This window comes from Scyliorhinus torazame, chromosome 8, assembly GCF_047496885.1.
Source record: "Scyliorhinus torazame isolate Kashiwa2021f chromosome 8, sScyTor2.1, whole genome shotgun sequence".
Taxonomy (NCBI): Eukaryota; Metazoa; Chordata; class Chondrichthyes; order Carcharhiniformes; family Scyliorhinidae; genus Scyliorhinus; species Scyliorhinus torazame.
This window is the reverse complement of record NC_092714.1, coordinates 78,013,299-78,030,796: the sequence shown is the minus strand read 5'-3', so window position 1 is coordinate 78,030,796 and position 17,498 is coordinate 78,013,299. Positions and strand designations below refer to the sequence as shown.

Genomic DNA, 17,498 nt, shown 5'->3' with positions numbered 1-17,498 from the left:
ATAATTTCAATAACCAGGATCGTGGACTTCCGGGTGCGGCTATGCAGAGCTAGGTCGCATATTCGGCAGCTCCTGCTTGGAACGGACTTTTGGGCTCTTTTACAGGGCCCCCACGGCATTTGTTTGACATTTGCCGGTGTGGGAAGAAGGCTGCAATATCCCCCCGACAGTGTCCCCCAGGAAGGGTATGTCTCTGGGTTGCCAGACACGGCAGAAACAGTAAAAGATTTGGCTGCAACTGCAGGATAAACAGGGCCTCTTCCAGCATGCAGGCGGGGGAAGGGCAAGCTTAAAGCTGCAAGCTGACCTGAGGGCCTGTATCAAAGGTGAATTCTAGCAGCAGAGGGAACAAGTGTGAAAATACCTCATCAAGGCCACTGAAGGGACTTCCGGCTGCGGTGATGCCTTGCTAGCCGCACGCTTCGGCGGCTCCAGCTCCGACGGACCTTCGGGCTCTTTTAAGAGCCCCAACGGGGAATTTTTCGACGACGCAACCCGGTGTGGGGTGTGTGAGAAGGGAGTCCCCCCCCAAACGACGGAGGGAAAAACCGGCGGCTGCAGCGCGAGGAATCGTCGACCAAAGGGTCAGAAAGAGAGTACAAGATGGCGGCGGAGAAAGCGCAGGCGACATGTGTGCCTGAGCAGGATGAAAGTGTGAGACGGTGCGTGGAGCTGCTGAAGAGGGATGTGCTGACCCCGTTGCTACAGGCAATTGAGGGGCTCAAGGAGACATTAAAGGCCCAGGAGACAGAGCTCCGCGTGGTGGAGCAGAAGGTGACAGATATTGAGGACGAGATCCTGGGCCTGGCGGTTAAGACACAGACGCACGAGGCACTTCATAAAAAGTGTACTGAAAGGACCGAAGCCCTAGAAAATGGAGCACGAAGGAAGAACCTTCGGATACTGGGTCTCCCTGAGGGTGTGGAAGGAGTGGACTGTGGAGCGTACGCAAGTACGATGCTGAGCTCACTGATGGGTGCTGAGGCCCCTAGGGGCCCCTTGGAGGTGGAGTGGGCAAATCGGATTCCGGCGAGAAGACCAAAAGCGGGAGAACCACCCAGGGCGATAATCGTGTGATTTTACCCCCTTAAGGATAGAGAAGAGGTCCTGAGATGGGCTAAAAAGGTGCGGAGTAGCAGATGGGAGAATGCAGTGGTACGGGTATACCAGGATTGGAGTGCGGAGGTGGCGAGGAGGAGGGCGAGCTTCAACCGAGCCAAAGAGGTGTTGCATAAAAGGAAGGTGAAGTTCGGGATGCTGCAGCCGGCAAGACTATGGGTCACGTATCAGGAGAGACACCATTATTTCGAGACGGCGGAGGAAGCATGGACCTTCATCAAAGAAGAGAAATTGGATCGGAACTGAGGGACTGATGCTGCAGGAAATGTTATTGTTAATGTTATGGTTGAAGTTAATTGAGAAGTAAATTGGGAAGGGGGGAGACATTGGGGAAATGTGGGCGCCGGTGAGGGGGGAAAGACGGGACATAGTTGGAGAATGGGGAAGGGGAGGGGAAAGGGAGCTGCGCCATAAGAGGCGGGTCAGGTAAAGGGATGTTCCCGCACCAGAAAGAATAAGGCGGGAAGACAGGCGCAAGGCGGATGGGAGTTCCCCACACGGGGGGGGTCGAGGAGTGAGCAGGAGTAGCCGGGGTCAGTTGAAGTCAGCTGACTTACGGAAGTAATATGGGGGGAGCAATCATGCTGGAAAGAGATCTAGAGGGGAGGGCGGGGGGGGGGGGGGGGGGGGGGGGGGAGAGGACAACTGGGTTGCTGCTGCGGAAATCCAAAAGGAAATGGCTAAAGAGTGGGTGGGCGGGGATGGTGTGCGACGCTGGGGGAGCGAGCGGGAGCGCGGAGGCGGGATATGGGACTGGCCTAGAGAAGGTAATGGCTAGTCGACACGGGAGGGGGGCAGGTAGCCCCCTAGTGAGGCTGATCACGTGGAACGTAAGAGGCCTGAACGGACCGATAAAAAGGGCCCGAGTGCTCGTGCATTTGAAAGGACTAAGGGCAGACGTGGTTATGCTCCAAGAGACGCACCTAAAGGTGGCGGACCAAGTTAGGCTAAGGAAAGGATGGGTGGGACAGGTGTTCCACTCAGGACTGGACGCAAAGAATAGAGGGGTGGCCATTTTGGTGGGGAAACGGGTAGCATTTGAAGCAAAGAACATCGTAGCAGATAGCGGAGGTAGATATGTAATGGTGAGTGGCAGGCTGGAGGGAATGGAGGTCGTGTTGGTTAATGTGTATGCCCCAAACTGGGACGATGCGGGATTTATGAGACGGATGCTGGGGCGTATACCGGACCTGGAGGTAGGAAACTTGATTTTAGGAGGGGACTTTAATACGGTGCTGGACCCGGGGCTAGATAGATCCAGCTCAAGGACCGGAAGAAGGCCGGCAGCGGCCAAGGTACTTAAGGGGTTTATGGACCAAATGGGGGGAGTGGATCCATGGCGATTTCTTAGACCTAGGGCTAGGGAGTTTTCCTTTTTCTCCCAAGTCCATGAAGTGTACTCCCGGATAGATTTTTTTGTTTTGGGAAGGTCGTTGATCTCTAGGGTGGAAGAAGCTGAGTACTCAGCCATAGCGGTTTCGGATCATGCCCCACATTGGGTGGACCTGGAATTAGGAGAGGAAAGGGAGCAAAGAACACTCTGGCGATTAGATGTGGGACTGATGGCGGATGAGGGAGTGTGTGCAAGAGTGCGGGGGTGGATTGAGAGATACCTGGAGGTCAATGACGACGGCGAGGTCCCTGTGGGAGTGGTATGGGAAGCACTAAAAGCGGTGGTCAGAGGAGAGCTGATCTCCATTGGGGCCCACAAAAGGAAAACAGAGGCCAAGGAAAGGGAAAGATTACTGGGGGAGATTTTAAGGGTGGATAGGGAATTTGCAGAGACCCCGGAGGAGGAATTGTACAGGGAGAGGAGACGACTCCAGACGGAATTTGACCTTCTGACCACCAGAAAGGCGGAGGTACTGTGGAGGAAGGCACAGGGGAGGAGGTATGAATATGGGGAAAAGGCTAGTCGCCTGTTGGCTCATCAATTGCGAAAGAGGGCAGCAGCGAGGGAGATAGGAGGAATTAGAGACGAAAGGGGAGACACGGTGCGAAGGGCAGGAAAGATAAATGAGGTGTTCAAGACCTTCTATGAGGAACTGTATAGGTCTCAACCCCCAGAGGGAGAGGAGGGGATGCGGCAGTTCCTGGACCAATTGAGGTTCCCGAAAGTGGAGGAGCGGGGGGTGGTAGGCCTGGGGGCACCGATTGGGGTGGACGAGGTTATTAAGGGACTGGGAAGCATGCAAGCAGGGAAGGCCCCAGGACCAGACGGGTTCCCGGTGGAGTATTACAGAAAATATGTGGACTTGTTGGCCCCGTTGATGGTGAGGACGTTCAACGAGGCCAGGAAAGGGGGGACTCTACCCCCGACGATGTCGGAGGCGACGATATCGTTAATTTTGAAGAGGGACAAAGATCCGTTGCAGTGCGGGTCCTATAGACCCATTTCATTATTGAACGTGGACGCCAAATTGTTGGCAAAGGTACTGGCATCGAGGATAGAGGACTGTGTCCCAGGGGTGGTGCACGAAGACCAGACAGGGTTCGTAAAAGGGCGACAACTGAATGTTAACGTGCGACGACTATTAGGGGTGATAATGATGCCCCCAGTGGAGGGGGAGGCAGAGATAGTGGCGGCAATGGACGCAGAGAAGGCATTTGATAGGGTGGAGTGGGAGTATTTATGGGAAGTGTTGAGGTTTGGGTTTGGGAACGGGTTTATTAGCTGGGTTAGACTTCTTTATGGGGCTCCAACGGCAAGCGTAGTTACAGGTCGACATAGATCGGAGTATTTCCGACTATATAGGGGAACAAGACGGATGCCCGCTGTCTCCATTGTTGTTCGCGTTGGCAATTGAACCTCTGGCCATGGCGTTGAGAGACTCCAGGAAATAGAGAGGGGTGATTAGAGGGGGAGAAGAACACCGAGTTTCGTTCAGCGTAGTAGGGACAGAGGAGGATTGGCACTACCGAACTTGGGCGATTACTATTGGGCCGCCAATGTGGCAATGATACGTAAATGGATGATGGAGGGTGAGGGAGCGGCGTGGAAAAGACTGGAGAGAAAGTCCTGTAAAGGGACGAGTTTAGAGGCGCTGGTGACGGCGCCGCTACCGATCTCACCTAAAAAGTTTACCACAAACCCGGTGGTGGCGGCAACATTGAATATCTGGGGACAGTGGAGGCGACAGAGAGGGGTGCGGGGAGCCCTGGTGGGGTCCCCAATCAGGAACAACCATAGGTTTGCCCCAGGAAGAATGGATGGAGGATTTCAGAGCTGGTACCAGTTGGGAATTAGGAGGGTGGGAGATTTATTTATAGATGGGACTTTTGCGAGCTTGGAAGCATTGGAGGAAAAGTATAAGTTGCCCCGGGGAAATTTCTTGAGATATATGCAGGTGAGGGCGTTTACTAGACAACAGGTGAGGGAATTTCCATTGCTCCCGACACAGGGGATACAGGACAGGGTGCTTTCAGGGGTGTGGGTCGGAGAGGGCAAGGTGTCAGAGATTTACCGAGAGATGAGGGAAAGAGGGGGAGGAGTCGGTGGGCGAACTAAAAGGAAAGTGGGAAGAAGAACTAGGGGAGGAGATAGAGGAGGGTATGTGGGCTGATGCCCTAAGCAGGGTAAATTCCTCTTCCTCATGCGCCAGGCTTAGCCTGATTCAATTTAAGGTGCTCCATAGAGCACACATAACGGGAGCAAGATTGAGCAGGTTCTTTGGAGTGGAGGACAAATGTGGGAGGTGTGGCGGGAGCCCGGCAAACCACGCACATATGTTTTGGGCGTGCCCGGCACTGTAAGGGTATTGGAAGGGAGTGACGGGAGTGATTTCGCGGGTGGTGAAGGCCCGGGTCAAACCAGGCTGGGGGTTAGCTCTATTTGGAGTTGCGGAAGAGCCGGGAGTGCAGGAGGCGAAATAGGCGGACGTTGTGGCCTTTGCGTCCCTAGTAGCCCGGCGCAGGATCCTACTCGTGGAAGGAGGCGAAACCCTCCGGACTGGAGGCCTGGGTAAATGATATGGCGGGGTTCATTAAACTGGAGAAGATAAAGTTTGCCCTGAGAGGATCGGCTCAAGGGTTCACCAGGCGGTGGCAGCCATTTCTCGACTACCTAGGGGAACGTTAGAGGGAAGACAGATGACCAGCAGCAGCAACCCAGGGGGAAGGGGGGGGGGGTTAGTTTAGTTCAGGTCAAAGATAAAGGGGTTTTGTTACTTGTGTATTGTTAAAAATTGTTTCTGTATTATTGTTGCGTTTGCTTTGTAAGAGGGGAAAAATTGTTGTTTGGGAAAAAAATTTCAATAAAACATATTTTTAAAAAAATAACCAGGATCGTACATAATTTGTACCCATTTGGCCCAGAATTATTTTTGTCCATAGGGCCAAAGATGTACTGTACGAAATAACTGGCCTCATTGGTCAATTTTGCAACATTCTCATAACTTTATACCAAAACAAAATTCCAATTGAGGGGCAATTTACCGCGGCCAATCCACCTACCCCTGCACATGTTTGTGTTTTGGAGGTGAGACCCACGCAGACATGGGGAGAACGTGCAAATTCCACACGGATAGTAACCTGCGGCCTGGATCAAACCCGGGCCTTGATGCTGTGAGGTAGCAGTGATGACCACTGCACCACCATGTAACTCCCTCAACGTTTTCTGTGTTGTAATCCAGTGTTCTCCACGTGAAACACAGTACCGCTTTTTATTGACAGCTTTGCATGGTTATTGTAATTTTAGCTATGATCAAAAATTTCCTTTATTAAACCTTAATCATCATTAGGTTGGAAAACGATCCATTCATGGCTGCTACCTTGGTATCTGTTACTTTATTCATATTAAAATTTATTTGCTACTTCTCACTGCTTAAGGGATATTAGGACCTTCAGGGTGGGCAGCATGGTAGCATAGTGGTTAGCACTGGATTCACAGCGTCAGGGTTCCAGGTTCGAATCCCGGCTTGGGTCACTGTCTGTGCGCGGAGTCGGCACGTTCTCCCCATGTCTGCGTGGATTTCCTCCTTGTGCTCCGGTTTCCTCCCACAAGTCCCGGAAGACAGGCTATTCGGTAATTTGGACATTCTGAATTCTCCCGCTGCATACCCGAACAGGCACCAGAATGTGGCGACTAGGGGCTTTTCACAGTAATTTCATTGCAGTGTTAATGTAAGCCCACTTGTACAATAAAGAGTATTGTCACTTAGCCTTTCTGCGAGTCGCCTATCCACATAATTTTCTGTCTGTGTTCATGAATTATGTAAACTGAAATCACCCAAACATAGTATCGGTGGAACAACATTGATTATTGCCTCCCAGACAGAGTATTTTTCATTTAATAGTACTGCCTGGCTTTTGTTGCAAAGTTAATTTAGTACATATGTGGATAATGGGGAGGTGATGGTGCAGTGATATTCTCGCTGGACTAGTAACCCTGAGACCCAGAGGAATCCTCTGGGGACCCAGGTTTGAAACGCACTACAGTAGATGGTGGAATTTAAACTCAAAACATCTGGAATTAAAAATATAATGACCATGAAACCATTGTTAATTGTTGTAAACATACAACTGGTTCACCTAATGCCCTTTAGGGAAGAAAATCTTCTGTACATACTTGGTCTGGCTGACATATGACTCCAGACCCACAGCACTGTGATTGATTTTTAAATGCCCTCCTAAATGGCCAGGCAAGCCACTTGGTTATATTCAACAGCTACAAAGGAATGAAACTAGATAGACATCCGGCATCAACCTTGGCACCAGGAATGACAGTGACAAACTCAGCCTGGTCAACCCTGCAAAGTTGTCCTGACTAACATGGGGGGGCTGTGCCCAAATTGGGAGAGCTAATTCAGACTCGTCAAGCACCGGCTAGATATAGTCATACTTACGGAATCATGCCCCACAGATAATGTCCCAGACACTACCATCACCATTCCTGGGTATGTCTTGTCTCACAGGCAGGACAGACCCAGCCGAGGTGGCGGCGCAGTGAAATACCGTTAGGAGGGAGTTGCCTTTGGAGTGCTCAACATTGGCTCTGGACCCCATGAAGTCTCATGGCACAGGTCAAACATGGGTTAGGAAACCGCTTGCTGATTACCACGTACCTTCCCCCCTCAGCAGCTGAATCCGTCCTCCTCCATATTGAACATCACTTGGAGGAAGCATTGAGGATGGCAAGGGCACAGAAAGTACTCTGGATGGGGAACTTCAATGTTCATCGCCAAGAGTGGCTCTGGGGTACCACCACAGACCTAGCTGGCTGGGCCCTAAAGGACATAGCTGCTGGACTGGGATTTGGGCGGGTGGGAAGGAATGGTCAATTTTGAACTCATCCTCTTCAACCTGCCTGCCGCAGGTGTAACTGCCAGAACAATACCAGTAGGAGTGACCACCAAACAGTTCTTGTGGCGATGGAATCCCATCTTCACATTAAGGATACTCTGCATGGTGTGACACTACCACCGTACTAAATGGAATAGACTTTGAACAGTTCTAGCAACTCGAGACTGGGCATTCATGAGGCGATGTGGGCCATCAGCAGCAGCAGAATTATGTTCCATCGCCATCTGTAACCTGGCATATCCCCTAGTCTTACCATTACCACCAAGCCAGGGGATCAACTATGGTTCAGTGAAGAGTGCGGGAGGACATGCCAGGACCAACACCATGCAAACCTATAAATGAGGTATCAACCTGGTGAAGCTACAACACAGGACAGCTTGCATTTCAAAGCTTCAATGACCAACGGATCAGATCTAAGCTCTGGAGCCCTGCCACATCCAGCTGTGAATGATAGTGGGCAATTAAACAATTCAATTGAGGAGGAGGCTCCACAAATATTTCCATCCTCAATGATTCTGGAGCCCAGCACATCTGTGCTGAAACATTCGCAACAGTCTTCAACCAGAAGGACACCATGTCAGGCTAAAGGGACGATCCTTTAAAACAGAGATGAGGAGGAATTTCTTCAGCCAGAGGGTGGTGAATCTCTGGAACTCTTTGCCGCAGAAGGCTGTGGAAGCCAAATCACTGAGTGTCTTTAAGACAGAGATAGATGGATTTTTGATCAATAAGGGGTTATGGCGAGAAGGCAGGAGAATGGGGATGAGAAAATATCAGCCATGATTGAATGGCGGAGCGGACTTGATGGGCCGATTGGCCTAATTCTGCTCCTATGTCTTATGGTCTTACGGTCTTATAGAAGTGACGAGTGGATGATTCATCATGACCTCCTCTGGAGATCCCCAGCATCACAGATGTCAACCGTCAGCCAATTTGATTCACTCCCCATGATATCAAGAAATGGCAGAAGGCACTGGAAACTGCACAGACTATGGCCCCTGACATGTAGCAACAGTCCTGAAGACTTGTGTTCCAAAACTTGCCATGCCCATAGCCAAGCTGGCATCTACCCAGCAATGTAGAAAATAGGCCATGTATATTCTGTACACAAGAAACAGTACAAACTGAACTCAGCTAATTACTGTCCCATCCATTGACTTTGGATGATGTAAAGGGTCATCAACAGTGAACATTTCATTTTCATTTAATTTCAGTGCCATCAAGAGGCACTTAGCAATAACCTGCTCCCGCGTATGTCACTCAGCTCCTGACTTCATTCCAGCGTTATTTCAAACATAGACAAAAGAGCTGAAGCTAGAGGTGAGAAAAAAATGACTGCCCTTGACCTCAAGGCAACACTTGACTGAGGAATGGCATCAAAGAACCCTAGCAAAACTGAAGACAGTGGGATTCAGGGGAAAAACCCTTGCTGGCTGGAGGATATCGCTGCAGGAATTAATCGGGTTAGGTTCCTCGGCCCAACCAAATTCAGCTGCTTCATTAATGACCTTCCATCATAAGGTCAGAAGTGGGGATGTTCGCAGATGAGTGCATAATGGCCAGCACCCCCCCGCCCCCAAAATAAAAAGCCTGTCCACCATCTGCAATACACAACTCAGTGTAATGGAGTACACTACTTGCCTGGATGAGTGCAGCTCATAACACTTGAGAAACTCAACGCCATCCAGGAAAAAAAGAGCCCGCTTAATTGCTACCCCTTCCACAAACATTCAATTCCTCCACCGAGCAGTGACTGCCTTGTGTATCATCTACACGATGCACTGCGGGAACTCCATCACCATTCCTTCACTGTTGCTGGGTCAAAATCCTGGACGTCCCTCCCTTACAGCACTCGGTGTACCTACACCTCAGGGACTGCATCAGTTCAAGATAGCAGCTCACCGCCACCTTTTCAAAGGCAACTAGGGATGGATAATGAATGCTGGCCTAGCCAGCGACGCCCATATCCCATAAATGAAGTAAAAAATGTATCATTTATTTCATGTAGCCAGTTTTGGCCCTGTGGCAGCACTCTTTGCCTCAGCCAGTAGGTGGTGTGTTCCACCTCCACTATTAATCCTAAACTGATTCTTGAATGCATTACGCAGTATCTGCTCCCTCTTCTAATCCTGCTTAACTGTGGATTGTTTGGCTTTCTTTTGAAATGGGCATACAGTGCCAAATGTTCTGTTGCAACTTTTGTAATTACAATTTTGCAACTAAATGTGCATCAGATTTCCTGTACTTTAATAGGGAATTTTATATCTTGCAGAGAACCCAGAGTATGATCCACAGACTGTAAGGACAGGAAGTCGATATAGCCATGTTCAAGAAGTCCAAGAGAGACTAAATTTCTTGAGGTAAGTTGATTTGTGTCTGAAAACTGATATTTTACAGTTTGGAAAGCAAAGTGATCACAATTTCTTGCTGATGGTTGATAATGTAGAGATTGCACTGCAGCTGGGAACGTGGAACACTATTTCCAGCCAGAAAGATCTAGCTTCAAACTCCAAGGCTGCATATGCACCTAATCCCTCAGTCTTGCAAGAAGTGAGATGTTGCATTGTTGTTCTTTGTTTGGTGAAATGGTAGATGCAAGGGGATCAGTTCTCTAAAAGCACCATTAACTTAGTTGAAATATCTGTTTCCATGGACTGGATGTTAATATGTAACTGATCTCTCAGCATTGAAAAACCTGCAATCAAACTTTTATGATCAAGGCCAGCAAATTTGTAACATGCAACATAGTTGATTAAATTCAAAATTGTCTTTAAATAATACCGTACCAAGAATCCACATTTTTGAATTTTCATCCTGTACAAAAGTGCTGGCCCATTCATAAAATGGTCCACTATTGGAGGATGACACTAAGTTATGATTGAAAGATTATGTAGAGAATGTAAGTGAAGGTGACTCTTTGAATACAATGCTGCCTCGGTGTATTACTGGTCTGTGCAATTAACCACTGCCTTGTGGGCCGAAAGGTTACATGTTTGGATAAACCTGTAAAGGCAGCCTTCAACTTTACGATGTTCGAGTTGCAACGAATGGAAAGTTTAGAAATTGACATCCTGTTTCAAATTTACAACATTGATTTCAACTTGTAACACTGCCACCAAACAAGTTCAAACATTCATTTGTACACATCGATATCCTGCACTGTCTATCTGCCGACCCAGGGCACTTTGTTGCTATGGCGCCATGTTTTTCTTGGTGAAGCTTTGTTTCCAAACTTGCCCTTATGGGAAATCGGTTCCAACATGCAACGTTTCGATGTAAGAACCATTTTTCACAAACGAATAGTGTCTTAAGTCCAAAAGCTGCCTATATTTTTAACTTATTTTGCCATGGATTGTTTGTTTCTCCTGAGAAAAGAATTGTCGTGCTTTTGTGTGCCACAGGTTACGGGACAAAATTCATGTCATTGCATTTAATTTGTCTATGTGACATAAAGTGCCAAAGGAGTCTGTTTCATGGTTGCCCTCTGCCCCAAATTGCTCAGCAATTTGAATGTGGGTTGGTAAGTATTGCTGGTGGTAGGAAGAACAAAGATGAGATAGCATAATTGCACAGCCATGCAATTCTAAGGGAACGTTTCAGAGCATTGATCACATGGGATAACCCTTGTCTATCCCCATGGCCATTGACAATATGCTAATTGTGAACGTGAGTCAATAAGTGAGTTGTTACTTTAAGTATTCTATCATAAATACCCTGCATTTTATTCCATAGATTTTTATTGAAGGATGGCCAACTGTGGCTGTGTGCTCCTCAAGCCAAGCAAATCTGGAAGTGTTTGGCTGAGAATGCTGTCTACCTTTGTGATCGTGAGGCCTGTTTCAAGTGGTTTTCTAAGTTGATGGGAGATGAGCCTGACTTGGACCCAGACATAAACAAGGACTTCTTTGAAAATAATGTTTTGCAATTGGATCCTTCTCTCTTAACTGAAAATGGAATGAAGTGCTTTGAACGGTTTTTCAAAGCTGTGAACTGTCGGGAAGGGAAACTTGTAGCAAAACGGCGTGCTTATATGATGGACGATCTTGAGTTAATAGGACTGGAGTACCTTTGGAGGGTAAGCAAAGAAACCAATTTAAATTTATTAGTCAGATTGTTCGTGGCATTTCGGTTGTATTAATTATTTTGTAAAGTTGTGTGAGCTACATTTGAAGAGGGAAGGTTTCACTTTACAGATACTGACAAACCTGCTTTCAGCACTTTATTTTTGTTTGTAGTTTGGTATTGGTAGAAAGATGTTGCTGCACCAGATAATCTTTAAAAATCATAATTATGTGGGCAGCATGGTGGCACAGTAGTTCGCAGTGTTGCCTCACAGCATCGAGGACCCAGTTTGATCTCGGCCCTGGGTCACTTTCCGTGTGCCATTTGCGTATTATTCCCGCTTCTGCATGGGTCTCACCCCCACAACCCAAAGATGTGCAGGGTGGGTGGATTGACCATGCTAAATTTCCCCGTAATAAAAAAAAACTTCATTAAAAAAAAAAAAAGTATTGTATGTCGTTGACCAAAGCAGTAGAAAGAAAAAAAAATATGGGGTGGGATTCTCCGGTTGCCGACGCTGAAATCTTGATCGGCCGGAGAATCCCTGTTCACAACCAAATCGGGAGCAGTGCCGCTTTTGCGATGCTCGCGATGATGGGAGAGTGGTGCCTTAAAGTTTTCAACATTGGCATCAAGTCAAACATCGGGAGGAAAACCTCCTGCTGATGTATCACTTAAGCTCCAGGCGTTCCTCAAGGTAGTTGCCTCGGCCTAACCATCCTTCAGCCTCATAATTAATTACCTTCGTGATCCCATCCCCGCCCTCCCCAACTCCCATATCCCATTATAAAGTTGGAACTGAACATGTCTACTTATGAAGGCTCGATGTGCACTGCAACTCTGCAGATATTGACGCAGTCTTTCCAAATACCTGGAAAAGCACTCCTACTTGGGTTGACAAGTGGCAAATAGAATTTGCATTACACAAGTGTCATGCAATGACAATCTCCAATGACAGACAATTTAACCATCTCGCTTGACATTAAATGACATTACCATCAGCGTATTTCCCACTATCAACATTCTGTGGGTTATCATAGACCAGTCACTATAACTCACGTCTTGACTTCCCAAAGCCTGTCCACCATTTACAAGATGTGGCGATGCCACCGTTGGACTCGGTGGGCACAGTAAGAAGTCTTACAACACCAAGTTAAAGTCCAACAGGTTTGTTTGGAATCACTAGCTTTCGGAGCGCAGCTCCTTCATCAGACCTTGAGGAATGCCATTTACAAGGCACAAGTCAGGAGCATGATGGAATACTCCCCATCAGTGCAGCTCCAACAACACTCAAAGCTGGACACCACCCATGCAAAACAGCCCATTGGAAGAAACCCTATCCACTGCCATTCACTCCCCCCACCACTGGTGCACAGTGGCAACGGTGTGTACCATCTACAAAATGCACTACAGCAACTCACCTTCCCACAACATATACCATATAGAAGGATAAGGGCAGAAGATGCATGGGAACACCATCACCTGCCAGCTTCCCACCAAATCTCACGCCATTCTGACGTGGAATTATATAGCCATTCCTTCACTGTTACTTAGTCAAAATCCTGGAACCCCCTTACTGTTAGCACTGTGGAATATCTACACCACGTGGATCAAGAATGTGGCTCAACATCAGTATCTCGAGACCAATTAAGGGTGTGTTGTAAATGCTGGCCTAGCCAGCAATGCCTACGTCCCGTGAAAGAACAAATAAAAATAAATTTCAAACTTGTTTTGTATGTGTCAGCTGTTGACAAAAGATTCATAATGTTCTCAAATTTGTGTAAATTCTCGCTGTAGGCCCCCCTCCACTCCACCAACAATTAAAAGAAAAATGTTCTTTAAAAGCTTGGAGTATGTTGTATATACGTACAGAGCTCAGGAATGTCTTGATAACCTAAAACAATGCTCGGTGTAATTTAAGTTCATCTTTTTGTTGTACAAAAACTGAGGTTCTCATACCAACTTCAGTTTACAAAGAAAGAAATGTTTGTAGTTGGAGGCACCAGTGTTTATTTTGTTAAAGTTAACAGTTCCATTGGTGTTGATGAGGTTGAAACGGAATTGATCAGTTCCATACCATTCATGTCTTTACAGATGATTTACTGCTGAACAAATTTCCATATTGACGATATTAGATAAGTTAATTTTAATCTGCGCACAATTCATTCATTTTGTTAACCAATGTTATGCAGATATATGGGGCAAATGCAAATATATATGGCTTGGGTCACAGACAGCCTTGATATTATTGAATGGCAGAACAGGCTTTAGGAGCTAAGAGGCTTCTGTTTGTATGTTCCACTTCCTGGAAGAATAACATTGATGCTAGTGTCAATGTTTGATCTAGCTATATATAGTCTTAAGTGTCAGCAAACATGGTGTGCAGCGGAATGTATGGACTAGTTAATTGCAATATTGCCATATGCAACTTTTGTGCCTAGAGTGTGTCTCATGCCCAGGTCCAGGCTTTGATTGCCATTGAGCTTGAGTTCTAAAGTTTAAAGAGTCTATTGCCTCTGATCTACACGATAATTCCAGCAAATAGCTGGATTTGTCTGTTTTAAAAGCGACAGATAAAGGCACAAGTCCAGTTTCATAACATTAGCCTGCTGCAGATTTAAGACCAGTCCATGGGTATAAAGTTTCAGCCATCATTGGAACAGAAGACTATTGCAGCATTATTTTTGGAATCTATTATTGAACATCGCAAAATCAGACAATGAAGATTTTATTTTGTATCTATTTCCAAATATTTTCTCATCTTGTTGATGGTTCATTCTTTGAGGAGCAGAAGCAAGAAGTATTGGAAATTAAATACAATTATACACTTTTGACACTTCATACTTCTTTCAAGGATTTCACATTTTGTAGTTGATAGATTACAAATCAGTGTTAGATAAAATATCAGATAAAATTAAACAAATTAATGAAGCTTTTAATTCTGTAGCCTTAAAATAGCCTGATTCAGGCTGTCAGCCTGACTGAAATGGACTGTGGTGTGCTTGTAGGATTACTGTTCATGAAAGAGATGTTTTTGTTTAACCAAAAAACCGATGCTGCAGATGAGTAACGACTTTCTTTAACAAATTCATAAAAATAGAATTAAGTTAATTTTAGGAGAGGAATGGAAAGAAATCTAAAGAACTAAAAATATAGTATTTTACTGCCAGAGAAAAAAATTGATTCTGAAGCAGTTGAGCTGGTCAAAAGAAGAACACAAAAGCCTTGACACTTCTCTCCTCTATGAGCTATGGACTCGCCTCAAACCTTATTTTTCCTCTTAAGATTTTGAATGTGATGTCTTCCCAAACTCCATCTCTGACCGAACTCCCATTTTCAACACTTCCAACCAGGTTACCTATCTGACTTTCAATACAGTAAATCATATGCTTGTCCAACTCTTCTGTTTTTTTAGATCCATGGGACAGCCCTTCCTTGATTCCACTCTTGTGTATCTGACCATAGCTTGATGGTCTTCCCCTTCATACACTGTAACCCCAAGAGTGCCCCAAATGGGAGGCAATAACTTCTGTAGCTGAATATTAGAAATATTGGGACAATTTCACCTCATAACCTGTACATACACATCGGAACAGGAAATGCCATTCAGCTCCTTCAGCCTGTTATTCAGTTAGAAATTACTGATTTGTACTTCGATTTCGTTGACCTGCTGGGGCACCATATCCCCTGACTAACACACATCTTTTCATCTACTTCAAAATTTCAATTGACTGTGTTTGGCCAAGAGGTTTCCAGATTTTTACTATCCTGAGTATGAAGAGGTGCTTGCTGATTTCATGTCTCAGTGGCCTGATTTTGATTTGAAGGCGATCTATGCTGCGTTGGCTTTCCCAAAACTTGGCATAGTGTCTCTATTTACACTACTGAATCCTTATCATTTTAAACACCTTGGTTATATCACCCCTCAAGTTTGTGCTTAAGGGAATACAAACCAAGTTTATGCAATCTGTCCCAATTTAACTCGGGACCCCAGTATCTTTCTGCCAATTATGCTGGAGTCCCTCCAAGGTATGGTGTGCAGAACTGAATACACCACTTCAGGGTCTGACGAAAACTTGAGTTAGCTGAAATACTTCTTGCTATCCTTTACTTTCTGCACCCTTGGGATAGGCTTTCTGCATCCTCCTTTAGCCTGTGTGCTAGATTTTAGTAATTTAAATAGGAGTTCCAAATCTCTGCTCCATTGCACTTCCTAGTTTCTGATCATTTATAAAGTACTCTACTTTTTGTCTTGTTTTGGATCCACAGTTGATGACCTTGCTCTTCTCCACCATAAACTCTTCAGTCACTTAATGTACCTTTGTAACGTCATGCTCCAATCTGTACCTGCTGTGTCTCCCAACTTAGTGTTATCTGTAAACTTAGATATACAACTCTCTCTCTCCCTTCACCCAAGAGAAAACGCTGGAAAATCTCAGCAGGTCTGGTAGGTTTGTCAAAGGGTAATCTGGGCTCAAAACGTTAGCTCTATGCTCTCCCTGCAGATGCTGCCAGACCTGCTGAGATTTTCCAGCATTTTCTCTTTGGTTTCAGATTCCAACATCCGCAGTAATTTGCTTTTATCTCTCTTCCTTCATCTCACTCATTGAATATGGTTAAAAGTTGGGAGCTAAGTATAGATGTCTCAGAAACAAATTTGTCACATCCCACAAATCATGAGTACATATCCTTCAATCCCTACACTTTATCTTGCCTCTTAACCCGTTTCCAACCTAACCAATTTTCAAACTGTCAACAATTCCATGTCAGTTTTAGATGCAGGCTCTGGTTCCCCCAACCACGGACTTTGATTGAATTGTATATTCTCCATTACCGAGATTGCCTATATTTACCTCCATAACATTGTTTGCCTCTGCCCATCTGCTGTGAAATCTTTACTCGTGCAGTTGTCACACCCAGATTCAATTGTTTCAAATGCTAACCTGACCCAGCCTACCATCCTCTAAACACCAATTCATCAAAAATTCTGCAACCTGAATCTTATCCTATATGAATTCCACTCAACACCACCTCTCTTGCTGACCTTCTTGGCTCACAATGCTTCACCCTTAAAGTTCTACGGTTGGACCTACAGGAAAGTGTGTTTGGAATGAGTTAGGAAAACGTTGGTGGTGAGCGATACAAAGAAGTCATCAAAGGTGGGCTTATCTGTGATTGAAACCATGGAAGTAGGGAGGCCAAGCAAGATGGCAAGATTGTATGGAAAGAAATGTTAAAAGAGGGCAGAAGGGCAGTGAAATCACAGGAGAGAGAGCAAGGTGGGTTTAGGTAGAGATTAAAATCAATGAAGATGAGTTGCCAGTGTAGAGACTGTGGGAGGAAAGGGGAAAGAATATCTTATTCAAGTTAGGCTGGAGAACAATAATTTTCAAGGTTGTGAGAGGGTTGGAATAAGGTCAGTAGGTGCTTGAAGGACAAAGTATATATTGTTTGGTGTTCAGCTACGATTTCTAGAAGCGTGATGAGAACTTTGAAGCTTGGGGTTTATGGCCAAACTCTACCTTTAAATTACAACAGTATGTTACGGTACATAAGTCACAATCGCATTAGGAATCAGCCTCAACTTCAGAAATGTACGTTTTACTTAGCTTATAAGCCAATCCAGGGGATCAAGCAGGCGATATGAGCTGTGTTGCCAAAAAGACCCACATCGAGCAGACCATGTATGTGGCAAATGATTCACGAAATGGGTCCTTCAGCAAGAAGAATGAAGTTGGTTTCAGCTAAAAAAAAATTGTAACTTTTGCTAACTCATCACATAACTCTCCTGCTGAGAGAGTAATCAGTATTAGTGAAAACTGGTGTAAATGCACTAAACTGAACCAAATCAACCAAGTCGAGCAAAAATTTCAGGCCTGCAGCTAGTTGTAGCCACTTTATGCGGCAGAAAGTGTTGCAACTGTACATGGCACTGGTGAGACCGCACCTGGAGTACTGTGTGCAGTTTGGGTCCCCTTATTTGAGGGATGTAGTTGCATTAGAGGCAGTTCAAAGGA

At 45.9% G+C, this 17,498-nt stretch overlaps 1 protein-coding gene across 2 annotated transcripts in view; it reads left to right on the top strand.

Annotated features, from left to right (window-relative positions):
- usp9 (ubiquitin specific peptidase 9) overlaps positions 1-17,498 on the top strand; it is a 442,510-nt gene that overhangs the window by 187,344 nt on the left and 237,668 nt on the right. For both annotated transcript variants that reach the window (XM_072513863.1, XM_072513864.1), the window contains exons 15-16: positions 9,692-9,779; positions 11,152-11,494. In XM_072513863.1, the coding sequence (XP_072369964.1) occupies positions 9,692-9,779; positions 11,152-11,494 (431 nt within the window). The remainder of the gene's footprint in view (positions 1-9,691; positions 9,780-11,151; positions 11,495-17,498) is intronic.